General features: G+C 40.5%; 1 protein-coding gene across 2 annotated transcripts in view; it reads left to right on the forward strand.

The window, feature by feature from the left end:
- Positions 1-16,821, forward strand: part of LOC126299563 (ankyrin repeat domain-containing protein 13C) — a 105,048-nt gene that overhangs the window by 25,199 nt on the left and 63,028 nt on the right. For both annotated transcript variants that reach the window (XM_049991560.1, XM_049991561.1), the window contains exon 3: positions 1,661-1,765. In XM_049991560.1, the coding sequence (XP_049847517.1) occupies positions 1,661-1,765 (105 nt within the window). The remainder of the gene's footprint in view (positions 1-1,660; positions 1,766-16,821) is intronic.

Raw genomic sequence — 16,821 nt, forward strand, 5'->3', positions numbered from 1 at the left:
ATTCATCCTGGTGGACAGCTGAATATCAAGAACAAAGTTGACTACCCAGTGGCATAACATGCAGTGGAACACAACATGCTCAATTTCAATGCCTGCTTAACAATCCGAGTCATCTCTATCTTCCCCGCCACCAACAGTTTCTCTTAAGTATGCAGATAGACGTTATCCTTAAAATACATCCTCTGGTCATGTAATCGTCTTGCCCTCAATCTCAAGTAACACTCTGTCCCTGCATTCTACACCCAACAATTTCCCCTTCATCTGAACTGTCATCCCCTCCTAATTGACATCCCCCACATGCCAGCCAATATATCTACAACCCCTTCTTCCTGCGTTCCTAGCTGGCAAATCGACTGCCTCCCTCTGAGCCACTAGCCACCCACTCCCAGTCCCTCTTCCCTCTAGCTTGTCAAAGCATAACTCCAAAAGCTGATAACTTTTCTTCCTTTTGTGTGCACCTGTCGAAGTTCAGCACTAGTGCTTTTTGGTAAGTGGACTCCTTTCATCATAAAGTATTTACATTCTGCAAGAACTTTCCTAAAACTTTTATAACCTTAGCTCAGATATTTCATATTATCTTGCTTATACTTTTTATGTGCAGAAAAATAAGGAACAGGACTTTAAAAAAACTATAGGAGCCCTGAGAAGTCCTTCATAAACTGATTCAGCTTATATTTTCATTTTTCTCTTGTCTCATTAACCAGAATTCACTAACAAGCACGAACAAGTACATTGCAAATGGCAGAGGGCTTTACCTTACAGTGTCTGTGCCAGCCCAGTGACACACGAAATCACCTACATTGGTGTTGTCTAAATGGATTGTGCTAAATGACAGTGTGACACCTCACTGTCGTCAGTCCATTAAACCATAATGGAATTAAAACAAAGAAAGAAATATTAGGGACGGGCTTTGTAATGTGTCAGAATGCAATCATTAGAGGATGCAACGGGTATCCCACTTACCTTCTTTTGTAGTTTTTTTATTCTCCTTAGTTTTGTTTTTGTTTCTGTTCTTCAGTTAATCTCTAACTTATGGCTTTTCTCATTTTTCATTGCCCTCTGGGACTCTCGTGTTCTAATAATTTTCATTGTTTGTGTTTGTATTCCACCTGTTGCCAATTTGTTTGTCCTTTTTTTGGACTAAATCCATTCTCTCTGATGAGTTTTGCCACTTGCAATGTAATATATGTGTGATTTGCCTATTTTGTCATTTTTCGCAGGCATTTACTAATTGCTTACACTTTTTTCTAACTTCCAGGTGAGGTATGTTTATTTTTGATTTTGATTTATTAATTTGTGAATATAACCCATCTGGCAATTAAAGACAGTAACAACTCCATAAATAAATGTTTTAATGCTGATTTCTTGTATGTGCATTTCATTGAAAATAGTGTTGCACTAATGGCACTTCTTAAATTATTTGTTTTTCTTTTCTGTTGTTACTTTTTGCTCATGTAGTAGTGTCTTCATCAGTGAATAATTTTACTGTGTTAACAAACCCTTCACATGGTCATTTGTTATATTGGATGAATTTGACAGTTGCATTTTTTGATCATTTTGTTCTATTATCCAGCAAATAACCAAAACAATATTTATTATAAGTCACATTTTTACTGATAATTAATGAATCATTTAATTTTGTGTTTTTTTTTTCTTCCAGAATGTGTTCATTTGCTTCTTGCACATGGGGCGCCAGTTAAGGTGAAAAATATTGCAGGATGGAGCCCTTTGGCTGAAGCAATTAGCTATGGTGATAGACAGACAAGTAGGTACAACACTATAATGATAGCATTTTAAAATGCAGTAGAGTTTCCTAATGATGATATAGTCTTTTTTCAGTCATAAGTAAAATTATTTAGTTTTTTTGTAAAGGTGTTAAGTTTCTAACAAAATTTTAAACTGGCTCTTAGTTTTCTTTTTGATGTCAGATTACATGTCGTATGGTGTAAAAGTTAAGGTATTACACACAGGACTCAAAGACATGGTTAATAATAATAATAATAATAGCTGGTATTTCAGAATTTCTATTACAGTCTTTTAGGTGTCATAGAGGGAATTTAGTAGATAAAACTGTGATAAGGCACCCATGCCCAGAAATGTACCATTTGGATGTCAAATAAGTTTGAAAATCAGATTACTTTCAAATCTCCCATTTAACAGTATGCACAATTAGCTCTCGCATGTGTGTTCTACAGGAGCCCATGGGAGGGCAATATTTTGAATACTCATTGTTGGATTCTCTTCTCCATGACAAACGAAGTCATGTTGAAAGTTGAGAGTGTAGCATGGCCAGTGAACCACAGTCAGCCCTCTTAGTTGCAAATTTACCACTTTCTCTGTCATTCTAGTTGGATTGAAATGGTTGTTGTTGTTGTTGTTGTTGTTGTTGTTGTTGTTGTTGTGGTCTTCAGTCCTGAGACTGCTTTGATGCAGCTCTCCATGCCACTCTATCCTGTGCAAACTCCTTCATCTCCCAGTACCTACTGCAACCTACATCCTTCTAAATCTGCTTAGTGTATTCATCTCTTGGTCTCCCTCTACGATTTTTACCCTCCACACTGCCCTCCAATACTAAATTGGTCATCCTTTGATGTCTCAGAACATGTCCTACCAACTGATCCCTTCTTCTAGTTACGTTGTGCCACAAATTTCTCTTCTCCACAATTCTATTCAGTACCTCCTTATTAGTTACGTGATCTACCCATATGATCTTCAGCATTCTTCTGTAGCAACACATTTCGAAAGCTTCTGTTCTCTTCTTATCTAAACTATTTATAGTCCATGTTTCATTTCCATACATGGCTACACTCCATACAAATACTTTCAGAAACAACTTCCTGATACTTAAATCTATACTCAATGTTAACGAATTTCTTTTCATCAGAATTGCTTTCCCTGCCATTGGCAGTCTACATTTTATATCTTCTCTGCTTCGACCATCATCAGTTGTTTTGCTCCCCAAATAACAAAACTCGTTTACTACTTTAAGTGTCTATTTCCTTATCTAATTCCCTCAGATTCACCTGACTTAATTCGACTATATTGCATTATCGTCATTTTGCTTTTGTTGATGTTGATCTTATATCCTCCTTTCAAGACACTGTCCATTCTGTTCAGCTGCTCTTGCAGGTCCTTTGCTGTCTCTGACAGAATTACAGTGTCATTGGCGAACCTCAGAGTTTTTATTTCTTCTCCGTGGATTTCAATTCCTACTCCGAATTTTTCTTTTGTTTCCTTTACTGCTTGCTCTTATAGACAGATTGAATAACATCGGGGATAGGCAACAACCCTGTCTCACTCCCTCCCCAAACACTGCTTCCCTTTCATGTCCCTCAACTCTTATAATTGCTATCAGGTTTCTGTACAAATTGTAAATAGCCTTTCACTCCCTGTGTTTTACCCCTGCCACCTTCAGAATTTGAAAGAGTATTCCAGTCAACATTGCCAAAGGCTTTCTCTAAGTTTACAAATGCTAGAAACATAGGTTTGCCTTTCCTTAATTTTTCTTCTAAGATAAGTCGTAGGGTCAGTATTGCGGAAACCAAACTGATCTTCCCTGAGGTCGGCTTCTACCAGTTTTTCTATCCGTCTGTAAAGAATTCACATTAGTATTTTGCAGCTGTGACTTATTAAACTGATAGTTCGGTAATGTTACATCTGTCAACACCTGCTTTCTTTGGGATTGTAATTATTATATTCTTCTTGAAGTCTGAGGGTCTGTCTCATACATCTTGCTCACCAGCTTGTAGAGTCTTGTCAGGACTGGCTCTCCCAAGGCTGTCAGTAGTTCTAATGGAATGTTGTCTACTCTTGGGCCCTTGTTTTGACTCAGGTCTTTCAGTGCTCTGTCAAACTCTTCACGCAGTATCACATCACCCATTTCATCTTCATCTACATCCTCTGGTATGTGATGTCATGAGTACAACAGGGATTGACGAGGGTGCCATCTTCTCAGTTTATAGGCTTACCATAAACTGATAGATTTGAAAGTGATTTGATCTTCAAACTTATTTCATATCCAAACATTACATTTCTGGACATGGATTCCTTATCAAGACTTTATCTACTAACAACGGAACCACACAGTTATCGGATTTTTTTTTTTCTTTTTAGTTGTGGTACATGAAATTCAGAATTCAAATATGTCACCCAAAGCACTTTAATGTGACTCTAAAAAATTCTTGAGAAAATCAGATTTGAAGTTTTATGAGTGGCTTTAGTGATCTAAGGGAAGAACAATTTGACAGGCCACATGGCTCTATCAGTAGTGCCTGGGACATAATTAATGATTCAAGTCTTGTTTTGCTCGCTATTTGTTTTTTAATTTTTTCCATTCAGTTTGAATACCTATTGATTTAAATCAAAATGCATCATACATATGATAATTTACATATATTTAGTTATAATTTTGCATGGGAATTGCGTGTGAGTCGAAGGGTATGTGAGACTAGAGTGTGTCTTTATTTGGAGAGACTTAACAGTACTTGTTATCTGTGTGTGTTTACAAACTGTGTGGAACATGCATTACTATTAGTTGATGATGTTGTCAATGCTTGTCAGAACCAAGATCACATGCCATTGGCCCAATGCTTGCCCTAGTGGTATTACCTGCAGTGTGGACCACAGCTTGAACAAAAGATTTCAGTGAATTCCATAGTAATTGGAAGCGATACAACATATCTTGCAAGGGGCAACTGTAACTGTAGTAGCATTTCAGCATTTGTTCCAGTAGTAGTAGATACTACCTTTGTGATGATATGCGTGAAAATCTTCTAATAAGACAAGAAAAAAATTGTAATGTTGAATGTGGACAAAGCAGTATAAGACAATGTTGTGCAGTGAAGTTTCAAGAGTAAGCATGAGAAAGCCATTTTATATTACAAGCAAAGCCTCACAGAAAATAGTCCCATTGAACCAACACCATTTGGGGTAATTCCTAAAGGAGCTATGCTACTAGCAGAAGACTTGTTCATTTGTAGATTACAAACTTTTCACCAAAAAAGTTTGAAGAAAATAGTTAATTATGTTCCATGAAGAGAACACAGAAAATGTTTCTGGTGAGCTTGTGTCTGATCTTGAAGAATCTGTGAAACATTATGAGCCAGAGGACAAAAGGGCAAAATCATACAAAGACAACACTACACAGGATTATGAAAGGAAAGTTTTCAATAGCGTTCGAATTCATCTGGAATGGCACCAAAAAACGTCGGGGGGGGGGGGGGGGGGGGGGGTTCAAGGATTGTGCAGTTGCTTGAGATGTTTTGGAGTAACTGCCAAAATGAGAAAAACCTGTTAAGAGTGATGGAACCATTGTTGACAAATACACAATTATCGATTCATGCACTTCCGATCACTTTGAAGGAGGGCTACAGAATTACCAACAAGATATAACCTGTCAACTTCATCTGATGTAAGCCAATTTGAAAATTTTGATTTCAAAATTTCCGATAGGCAGGTGCAGAAATTGAAACACAGCTATCATATTCACCAAAGGAAAATCATGTAGGTTTTAATGGATAGAGAAACAGCAACAGTGAATGAAATCCTGGCAGCTACAGAAGATATTCGAATCCAACTGAACTTTGATCCTGACCTCATAATTAATACAGACAAAACAGGTACTGAAAACACTTTTTTAAAGATCTTCATATGAAGTGTTTCTTGAGTTGTGTCAGTAATTGAGGTGGCCAGTAAAGGCAGTCAGACATCAACATCAAAGTAACACATTAATAAGTTTAGTTAAAATATGTAAACATAATAATAGAGATATACATAACTTTGAAGTGCTGTATGTCCTGTGTGGTGTTGAGTCATGTATAGTGAGAGTAATGTTTCTGATAGAAACAAATAGTATTGAATTCTGATAGAATCTGACAAGACAGGACACTGATAGTAATGCTTAGTAGTGTCATGCTACATTGTAATTTCCTCACTACAGTCTTCCGTACTGATAAATTTGGAGATTCACTGTGTCTTGGAGTGAAGCTCTGAGTGCAGCTCCTTCAACAGATGTGCCAGCCAATAAGTCACAGGCAGTGAGGTCATATGAATTTAGCATACCATGGTGGCTTGTATGCGTGGTGCCCCCATCTGAGACAGTGAGTGATGGAAAGCAAGCTCATTGACAGTGCAGTGCCATCTCCGACGCATCTGTGAGCAGCATTCTGGGAAAGGTCGATTAAGATGCTGTTGATACTGCATTTTGTTTATCTATCTATTTTTCATTTGTTTTTCAGGGTGTCAGTACCAATCAACTTCTTTCAAGACTTTGATGACAAAATGATCAAAGGTGGTGCTTGTAATGAGGCTGAATATGAATAAAGTTATATGCACTACAAAACTGCATGGTAGTGTCATTCTGTCAGGAACATTGCTTCTCCTGATCTTTGCATATCTGCCAGAAACAAGAAGTTCATTTGGACCTAGGGATTAAAAACTGATCGAAGAGAATCTCAAAAAGTACTGAAAAATCAGTCACGTCATCAAAATTGGGCAGGTTGACACAAATTTGTATAAAGATGTTTTTTAATCAGTTCTTTAAAACAATACAGAAAAAATGAAAATATCGTACTAATTGATTCTTGGGGTGGACAAAATGATCCAATGTTGTATATTGAAGGAAGCATCTCCCTACTTGCACAATGGAAGTAGTGCCAGCAAAATGCACACAATTAGTGCAGCCTTGTGACATGAAGTTTTACCTTCAAGTAAAAAAAACTTCTTTAATCATCTGAAAAATTATGAATACCTGGTTGAACAAAGATGCTACATAAATGAAGATTTCTATCCAATCGATGTATTCAAAAGCTAGTGAGTGTAAAAAATGTATATTTGTACATTATGCTTGATGTCATGAAAATGGTTGTTTTCTGTGTTTTTACAATGCTTATCACTCTGGCTTGTGTTGTTAGGCCATGTGTGTGGTATAAAACAGTTGACACAGACCATTTAAAGGGATTTAATTTCCAATCCAACATTTTTTTCATTTTTATTCTGAAAATTTAATTTGTATTTTTTTAAATTAAACAATCTTTATTAACAATCATTTCTAAAAGATCAGTAATAAGAATGTATGTTTCCAATGAAACCTAGAACATTTGTAGGATATGAAATGCACACTATTGTAATAATAGTAATAATCGACCAGCTTGAAGATGAGCCATCACTCAAAACCAGCAATTAAAATATAAAAAATGTAGCTGCTCTGTTGGATTATTACTACAATAGTATGCATTTCATACAGCATGTCTTCTTATTTCTAATTATAAGAGGAAGGCAAATGAAAATGAGACAGATGGGGAAAGGATAAGTAAACTGTGTATTATTTGAAAAGTAATGTAGAAAAGTAATCACCATAACTTTTAATACATATATTCCACTGTGAGACAAGATGGTAAGTGCCTTCATTGGAAAATGTATGCAGTTGTCTACGGAAATATGATTGCACCAAGGCATGTACCTTTTCATCCAAAGCAAATCGGCAGCTGTGAATACCTTTCTTCAGAGCTCCAAAATATGGAAACTGCATGGGATGAGAGTGGGACTATATGGAGGTTTTGTAAGGGCTTCCCAGTGAAACTTATGCAGCATTGTCGAAACAACCTTGGTAACATGGGCCTGCCCACATATGTAGGGATATAGAAGCATTTATAACTGGGGGAAAGATGGATACTGCTTATAGGAAAATTAAAGAGATGTTTGGAGAAAAACAGCCGGAGTGGCCGAGCGGTTCTAGGCATTACAGTCTGGAACTGCGCGACCGCTACGGTCACAGGTTCGAATCCTGCCTCAGGCATGGATGTGTGTGATTTCCTTAGGTTAGTTATGTTTAAGTAGGGTACTAATGACCTCAGAAGTTAAGTCCCATAGTGCTCAGAGCCATTTGAATCATTTGTTTGCAGAAAAGAAAAATAGCTGTATGAATATCAAGAGCTCAGATGCAAAACTAGTACTGAGCGAAGAAGGGAAATCTGAAACCTGGAATTAGCATATAGAAGGGTCTGCCCACATGCTGCCAAGATTGTTTCGGCTATGCTGCAGAAGCTTCACTGGGAACCCCTAATGCATCCTCCATGTAGTTCATCTTGTCTCACAGTGGGATGAATCTATTAACAGTTATCTAGATTACTTTGGAAATAATAAGGGATTTATTTACATTCTTCAATCTTCTTGTTTCCATTTGACTGCACCTTACACATATCACACACAAAATTCCAGTTTACATTGCATGTTTTTAAAGTATGAGATCTTGAATGTTATATTTCAATCGTAATCTACTTTTGTTTTGTCATATTTGTAGATTACTCTTAAAATATTGATTTGTGTTTCGGAGATATGGTGTCTGAATTGCATCAAAGTTTTCAATCTGTTATTTGGATCCTTTTCCAAATGCGTGTAGATTTCTATTTCCTCTTAACTGTCATGAGGCTTCCTTTTTCAACTCTATGAAGACTGGAAAGATAAATGTGGGAGTGATCTTGTTTTACAAGGAAAGATAAATGTTTGTCTACTGTAGAGTATTGATTTTCGTGAAGCAGCCTACTAAATGTAGAGAGATTGTTTCTGCTTTATTATTATTATTATTTCATTATTGACCAGGTAGGATCACATAACAACTTAAATTCCTCTTCTTTCTTTGTTGTTTTGTATTTTTATAGTACTTCTTCATCTTTTCTCCATATTGTCTTTTCCTTTCTTCTGTCCATGTCGTTCCCAATTTCTTATTTCTTCTGCATTGAAAGCCCTCTAAATTTAATATTGTATTGTTGAAAATATTTATGTCTGTTATTTCCAATAATTTGATGTTGTTTCTTTCTAGGTCTTTCCTTATTTCTGTAATCCATGCCAATGTTTACTGTTGATATCTTCTTCCAAAAATACGGAAATATTTGTTTTGTGAGCCTGTTATGATTCATTTGGTAGAGATGTCCAAAAACGATTAATCTTCTTTCAGCCATTACGTCTGATATGGTCGCTATATTTTTTGTAGATCTCCTTTTTAATTCTCGGTTTCTAGCCATCTGTAGTTTGTATTGTACTTATTATTTTTCTAACTAGTCGTCTTTCAGGTACCTGTACTCTGTCCAGCATGCAGTTCATTGTCAGGTATTCACATGCATATAAACATTCTGGTTGTACTGCTGTGGTATAGTGTTTGAGTTTTATTTTTTCTAGTAATGCATTTCTTGTAAAAATTCTTTGACAAACCATATGCTCTTTCCACTGTTTATTAAACTCTTAAATCTGGTGCAGATTTTTCTAGTTCATTCTGTTGTATAGTTTTTCCAAGATATTTGGATTTACTTACGTGCTCTATTTTATATATTTGTGTTTGTATGAATTTTTGGTGCATTTCTTTATATTTGTTATGTATTTGGTTTTCTTAGTTGAAGTTTTGAAGCCAGTTCCATTTTCTATTTCTTACAGAAGATTCATTTGAATAACTGTGTCTGTCAGATTTTCTGAAAGTATTGCAATATTGCCACATCATCTGCAAAAGCCAGGTAGTTTACCTTAATTCCATTTGTTTTCCTTCCTAGAACGTTTGGTTTAATTTTGTGATACCATAGCTCCAAATTTCAGATCCTTACAGTTTTTTTTTTCTAGAATACAGTTAAACAATAAAGGTTATAAACCATCCCCTTGTCTAACACCAGTTTTTATCTCAAATGGCTGAGATAATTCTCATATAAATTTAACTTTGGATATCGTCTTTGTTAGATTTTCATAAATTGTGCTTGATAATTGTACTTTAACACCAAATTTTCTGATTTTTTTTTAATCTATTGTCTCTCTGTCTACTGAATCAATTTTTTTTTTTTTAAGTTAGTAAGTGGTACTATTTTAGGTTTGCTGGCTAACATTCTGTGGTGATTTAGTGATTTTAGGTTAAAAATCTCTTCTGTGCAGGCTCTTCCCTTCCAAAATTCTCTGTGAAATTGCTTGTTTAAACATTCTGTCACACTGCCCAGGAGAATTTTTTATATTATTTTGTATTCACTGGGAGAAATGACACTACCCTGTAATTGTAAACATTTTGTTTCTCTTCCATTTTATGTAGCAGGTAGATTAATGCGATTTTCCGCTCCTCTGGAATCTCTTTAATTTTCCAAATGTCCTAAAAAGTGGCTGTATCTCATTTATAAACTTTGGTTCTGATAATTTCAATAACTCCACTGCATTATAGTCTGCACCACTTGCTTTGCTGTTCTTAGGTGATTTGATGGCTTCCTGGATTTCTTGCTTTGTTGGGTGGAGATCTTCCTTCGGAGTTTGTGATATTGCTGGAAATTCCAATTTAACTGTTTAAATTGGACTATTTAAAAGCGTGCTAAAATTTTTTTCTAGTATTTAACAATTTTTTGGTTATTTAATCATATTTTGCCATTTTCATTGTCGAAACAAATACTTGCTGCTTGATGCTCTCCAAGTACGTGTTGAAAGGTGTGGTAAAAACTAGTATAATTTTTGGTAAAATGATCTTGTATTTCCTTAAGCTGAGTTTTTTTGTCAATTTCTTCACACTATACATTCCACCATGTCCTCTTTTTATTCTTGGCCACTCCTGAAGCTTTCTCTTCTGCTTTTCTAATTTATACCTGGGGTTCACGCCAATCATCTTGTTTTGTTCTCTCAGTTGCTTCTCAAAATTTTTCCATGTTTTCTGTTGTGATATCAGCTGTAGTGGAGTTGCATCTGATAACTTTCTTGGTTGTATTTTTTGTTTTAGATGGGAGAAATCATATTGTAACTGTAGGGAGATGATGATGTGAATCAAATTCCCCATTTCTGATTATTTTAACATTCTTAATTTCCACTATGTGCCTTTAAATATGGCTTTGTTATCCAGCTGAAATTCTCCTAGGTTTAGGTTGGGAGATATCCAAGTTTTGGCTTTTCCCGTAAGTTTAAAAAAAAATGTGTTGACATCAGTTTTAAATGGAACATTTTACATGCATTGATCAGTCTTTCACAATTTTTCTTTGTCCTTAAATGTGCTAGATATTCGCCTACAATTTTCCTGAATTTCTTTTTCTTCCCAACTCATGCAAGAAGTATTTTAACATTGTTTTTGGGTCTGTACTTAAAATTGGGAGGCTTTTAGTTTAGTTCATCTTTTCATCACTGCAAATGTTGGGACTACCCAGAATTGTTGGTCCCAATGCAGTACAACATGTAATAGTGGATTCCTCATCAGAGTTACCACATGGGGTAATGCATCCATTGTGTGAACTTTTCATTTTACCATTTGTAGTTGCAAATTTTAGAGAGTAGGAAAGCTAGGATCATCCTTGATTTCCCAAAATAAGACAAGCTTGTTAGCCTGGAATATTACTGATTCAGTCACCACTTAATACGGAACAGACACTGTCAGGGTACCACTGCTAACATGTGGAGTCAATGTGCCCTCTGTCCACTTACCCTTGGACAGCATCCTTGTCAAGGATGTCCTACTACCAGCTGCAGTAATTCAGAATTGCCGATTATTATTCCATGATCATTGCAACAATGCATTTTGCAAATATTGGCTATCTCATTAGGGGATGTCTGAAATGAAAGCACTGACCTGGCAACACATCTGCTGGCCGGCAGTTAATTGTGCCATTGAGCGCATGGAGTAAGCCTTTTCAGCATGTACTTACAACCAGGTAGCCCACCACAAAAATTTTCTATGTGGCCTATACCAGTGCACCCATGGATTTTATGCAACTAAAAGGAGTCTCTCATGTGTCGGCCTTTTGGTGTTGGTCCCCTGTAGGGTTTGACCTCCATTCTTAAAATTTTTTCCAAAGAGCGAGCCAGTTGCAGAAGGGCGCCATACATTGTTCATCATATCCATAGTGTGTTGAGATCTGTAGCCCCCTTTCTCATCGTCGCATTGCAGTCCCGCTCATTCTCCATCTCTTGGGCAAAGATACATTTCTGAGTGCGGTTTCCACCATGCAATATGCAGTGTTGCTTTCTACATTGACAACAACCATGGACTACTTTGCACCTGATATCCAGCACGGTAGCCAGTCCGTTGTGGTGGGGCCACCATGTACCCTGTTGGTTGTAGCCATCTGAAACGCAGTGATTGCTGTGCTGACGCCTGTGCCGTCACTCCTCACTTATGTCAAGGAGTAGATGCCTGTCACCCTGGGGCATTGGGATCCATTGCAATGGCCATCCTGCCAGGTGGCTCTTGCTGCGGCTGGGTGGCGACCGTGGGGAGGGCTCTTGGTCGGAGTGGGTGGCATCAGGACGGATGACACTCAATGAAGTGTAGCACATCTTCTGTTGCTGGTGGCCAACCAACAGCAGTCTCTAAGCATTCAAGGACTCAATTCAGTGTGCAGAAGTATGACCACAAATCATTCTCCTCCTTGGCCACACCATGGGAGGAACGAAAGTCTAAGGATGGCAGCGAAGCTCATTCACCCCGGTACCTAGTATGTACGAGTGCTGATTGGGAATCTTTCATGACGATGGAGACTCAGTTCTTTGTAGGGCATTTAGAGGCAAAGTTTGGGGAGGTGGAGTGCTTGTCCAAAATACGCTCTGAGTCAGTTTTGATAAAAACAGCATCCTCTGCCCAGTCACGGGCATTACTCGCTTGTGACAAGTTGCGGGATGTTCCTGTTACCGTCACGCCCCATAAAAGCTTAAATATGGTTCAGGGTATTATATGCCACAGGGAGCGTCTTTTGCAGTCTGATGATGAGCTATGCGCCAATTCAGAGCAACGATGTGTTCATTTCATCCGGTGCATTCATCGGAGTCCGAGGGATAATCGGGTTGCCACCAGTGCCTTTATCGTGGCCTTCGAGGGTGAGACATTGCCTGAGAAGGTCAAGGTGATGGTCTACTGCTGTGATGTCAAGCCCTACGACTCTCCCCCGATGCGGTGCTTTAAGTGCTGGAAGTCCAGCCATATGTCTTCCTGCTGTACTTCCAGGCTCACATGTTGAGATTGTTTATGCCCATCACATCCCAATACTCCATGTGCCCCACCTCCCATCTGCGTCAACTGCGGAGAGCATCATTCACCTTGCTCGCCAGACTGCAGGATTTTCTAGAAAGAGACGAAAATCATGAAATCATGGAATAAAAGACCCTGGACTTACTGACCTACACTGAGGCTAAGCGGAAGTTTGAACGCCTTCATCCTGTTCATATTCCCTCCTCTTACACTGCCCCTACAACTGTTTCGGTCCCATCACCTCCACGTGCCCCAGTCACCTCTCAGAGCTGGAAGACTACAACTGCCCCTTGATGGAGGGGGGGGGGGGCACAATTCCCTTCCTGTTGCTCCTGCACCACCTACTTTGGAAGCAACACCCACCCCCCCTCCCCTCCCAACCATCAGGGACATCCGTCCCCACTTGCCACTTGTAAGCCAGAGAAGCGTCTTAGTTTCCAACTTCTTCAGCACTCTCACTCGGAAGGGGTCCCTTGGGTCCCACCATTCCCGGAGCTCCACCAGTGGCAAAGATGACATCGCCAGTGGCTGATGTGACAAAATGCAGCTGGTTACAAGGCTTCACGATCCTCATCAGTCCCAGAAACTTAATCAGTGAAGCCTTACCAGCCAGGGAAACTCAAGGAGCAGCAAGAAAAGTCCAAGGAGAAGACCACTAAGACTAAGGAACTTGCGGTGACACCCACCCCACCGCTACCTTCAAGCTCTGTGTCTGAGAATGGGGTGGAGATTCTGGCATCCACTGAGTACCTGGATCCTCATGCTCGATGGATATAGACTTCTCAGGAAATCAGTCGGTGAATGCAGGTGACCCTGAGGCGTAACCCACCTCCTTGAATGTTCAATGCCTTCCCAGCCTCACGATCACATTATCCATTAGTGGAATTGTGGAGGTCTTTTCCACCACCTTGCTGAGCTCCAACAACTTCGCAGCTTTCACCCTTTCTTCTGCATTGCTCTCCAGGAAACTTGGTTTCTGGCTATGCGAACCCCTGCCCTCTGTGGCTATTCGTGTTGTTATAAGAATCAGACAGCTTATGTGAAGATATCTGGTTGAGTCTGTGTCTATGTCCTTAACTCTCTTTAGCTGTCACTGTTGGGATGTAGACACCTCAGGCTGTTACTGTCTGCAGTATCTATCTCACCCCGGATGGTGATGTCCCACAGCATCTATTGGCTGTGCTGATAGTCCAACTGTCGCACCTTTTCTGTTACTGGGCAACTTTAATGCCCATAACCCTTTGTGGGGTGGATTGGTGACAACAGGCCAAGGCACTGTCATTGAGAAAGTGTTGACACAGCTCGACCTTTCTCTCTTCAATAATGGTGCCTCCACACATTTCGGTGTGGCGCATGGCACGTACTCAGCCATTGACCTTTCGGTCTGCAGCCCTGGCCTTCTACCATCTGTCCAATGGGGTGTGCATGACGACTTGTGTGGTAGTGACCACTTTCCAATCTGTCTGTCACTGCCCCAGCGTCACTCACCTGCGCACCTCCCCAGATGGGCTTTGAATAAGGCTGAAGGGGGCTCGTTAGCCTCCATTGCCATTCTTGAGCCTCTTTCTCATAACACCTTTGATGTGGTGGTTCACACGATAACCACCGGCATCGTTTCTGCCGTGGAATATGCAATTCCCTCCTCTTCTGGGTCTCCTCGGCAGCGGACTATGCCTTGGTGGTCACTAGAGACCACTGAGGCGATTAGAGATCACAGGCGGGCCCTCCAGCTTCATAAGCGACACCTCTCGTTGGAACACCTCATTACCTTTAAACGACTCTGTGCCCGAGCCCGACGCCTTAGTTGCCGACAAAAGCAAGAATGCTGGGAACGAAATGTCTCTACCATTGGCACCCATACCTCTCGTTCACAGGTTTGGTGCAAGATCAAGCGACTCAATGGATATCAGACATCCGTCAGCATACCTGGGCTTTCCCTGAATGGAGCAGTCTGTACTGAATCAGACACAATTTCAGAACTCTTAGCATAGCATTATGCTCAGAGCTCTGCTTCTACAAATTACCCGCTGGCATTCTGCTCCTTGAAAAAGCAGTTGGAACGTCGGAGCCTTTCATTCCATACACACCACCCCGAATTGTATAAATGTTCCATTCAGTGAGTGGGAATCCCAAAGTGCCCTAGCTGCTTGCCCTGATATGGCTACTGGGCAGATCGCATCCACTATCAGATGCTCAAACACCTCTCGGTGGACTGCCAGTGGCACCTCCTAGACCTTTTCAACCATATCTGGATTGAGGGTTAGTTCCCATCACAGTGATGGGAAAGCATCGTCATACCAGTGTTGAAACCTGACAAGAACCCACTGCAGGTGGACAGCTACCACCTGATTAGCCTCACCTATGGTCTGTGCAAGTTTCTCTAATGAATGGTGAGCCAGAGGTTGAGTTGGCTCCTTGAGTCCCAGGGCCTTCTGGCTCTGTCTCAGGGTGGGTTCTATAAGGGCCGCTCTGCCACCAATAATCTGGTCTGCCTGGAGTCTGCAATCTGTACGGTGTTTGCCTGCCATCAGTATCTGGTGGCAGTCTTTTTTGACATGCAGAAGGCATATGATACACATGGCGCCATCACGTCCTCGCCACGCTTCATGGATGGCGTCTTAGGGGCCCACTCCCAATAATTTTCTGTCTCTTCATTCCTTCCGCAAGCAAGTTGGTTCCTCCCGAGTCCAGTAGAATCGGGTCCCACAAGGCTCTGTCTTGAGTGTCTGCCTCTTTTTAGTTGCTATCAATGGGCTAGCTCAAACTGTGGGAATATCAATATCAGCCCCCTGCGGGTTCGGGGTTAGAATAGGTTTGCGGTATTCCTTCCTGTCGTAAGAGGCGACTAAAAGGAGTCTCAAACGTTTCGGCCTTTATGTGACCCTTCTCGTGTTTGACCCCTATAGTTCCAAATTGTTCCGAAGAGTGAGCCAATTGGGGAACGGCGCCTTACATGGTGCATTTTGTCCATCTTACATTGAGACCTATAGCCAGCTTTACCATCGTCGTATTGCCGTCCCGCTTGTTTTCTATCTTTTGGGCAAGGGTACGTTCCTGGGTACGATTACCGCTATGCATTGTGCAGTGTTGCTTTTTGCTGAGACGATGACCTTGGACATTTTTGCACCTAACATCCAGCACGATAGCCAGTCCGTTGTGGTGGGGCCGCCATGTACCCTGTTGGTTGTAGCCCCCTGACAACACAGGGATCGCTCTGCTGATGCCTGCGTTGTTAACCATGTATGCCAAGGAGTAGATGCCTATCCTCATGGAACATCAGGACTCCCGGCAATGGCTATCCTGCCAGTTGGCCCTTGCTGAGGTTGGGTGGTGCCCATGGGGCGGGCACTTGGTCGGAGTAGGTGGCATCAGGGTGGATGACACGCAATGAAGCGTAGCACATTATCTCTTGCTGTTGGCCAGCCACCAGCAGTCTCTAAGTGTTCGAGGGCTCATTTTAAAGCTAACGTGTATGACCTCAAATCGTTCCCCTCCCTGGCCACACCTTGGGAAGAACGAAAGGCTATGAATGACAGTGAAACGTATTCGCCCCGGTATCTCGTCTGTACCAGAGCTGATGGGGAATCCTTTGTATCCGTGAAGCCTCAGTTCTTTGTAGAGCATTTAGAGGACAAGTTCGGGGAGGTGGAGGGCTTGTCCAAAATGCGGTCCGGTTTAGTCTTGATAAAAACATCTTGTGCCCAGTCATGTACCTTGCTTGCTTGTAAGAAGCTGGGGGATGTTTCAGTTACTATCACGCCTCATAAAAGCTTAAATATGGTCCAGGGCATTATTTTCCACAGGGATCTCCTTTTACAGTCCGATGACGAGCTGCGCCAACTTAGAGCGATGAGGTGTCT

The sequence above is a fragment of the Schistocerca gregaria genome, chromosome X, assembly GCF_023897955.1.
Source record: "Schistocerca gregaria isolate iqSchGreg1 chromosome X, iqSchGreg1.2, whole genome shotgun sequence".
NCBI classification, from domain to species: domain Eukaryota; kingdom Metazoa; phylum Arthropoda; class Insecta; order Orthoptera; family Acrididae; genus Schistocerca; species Schistocerca gregaria.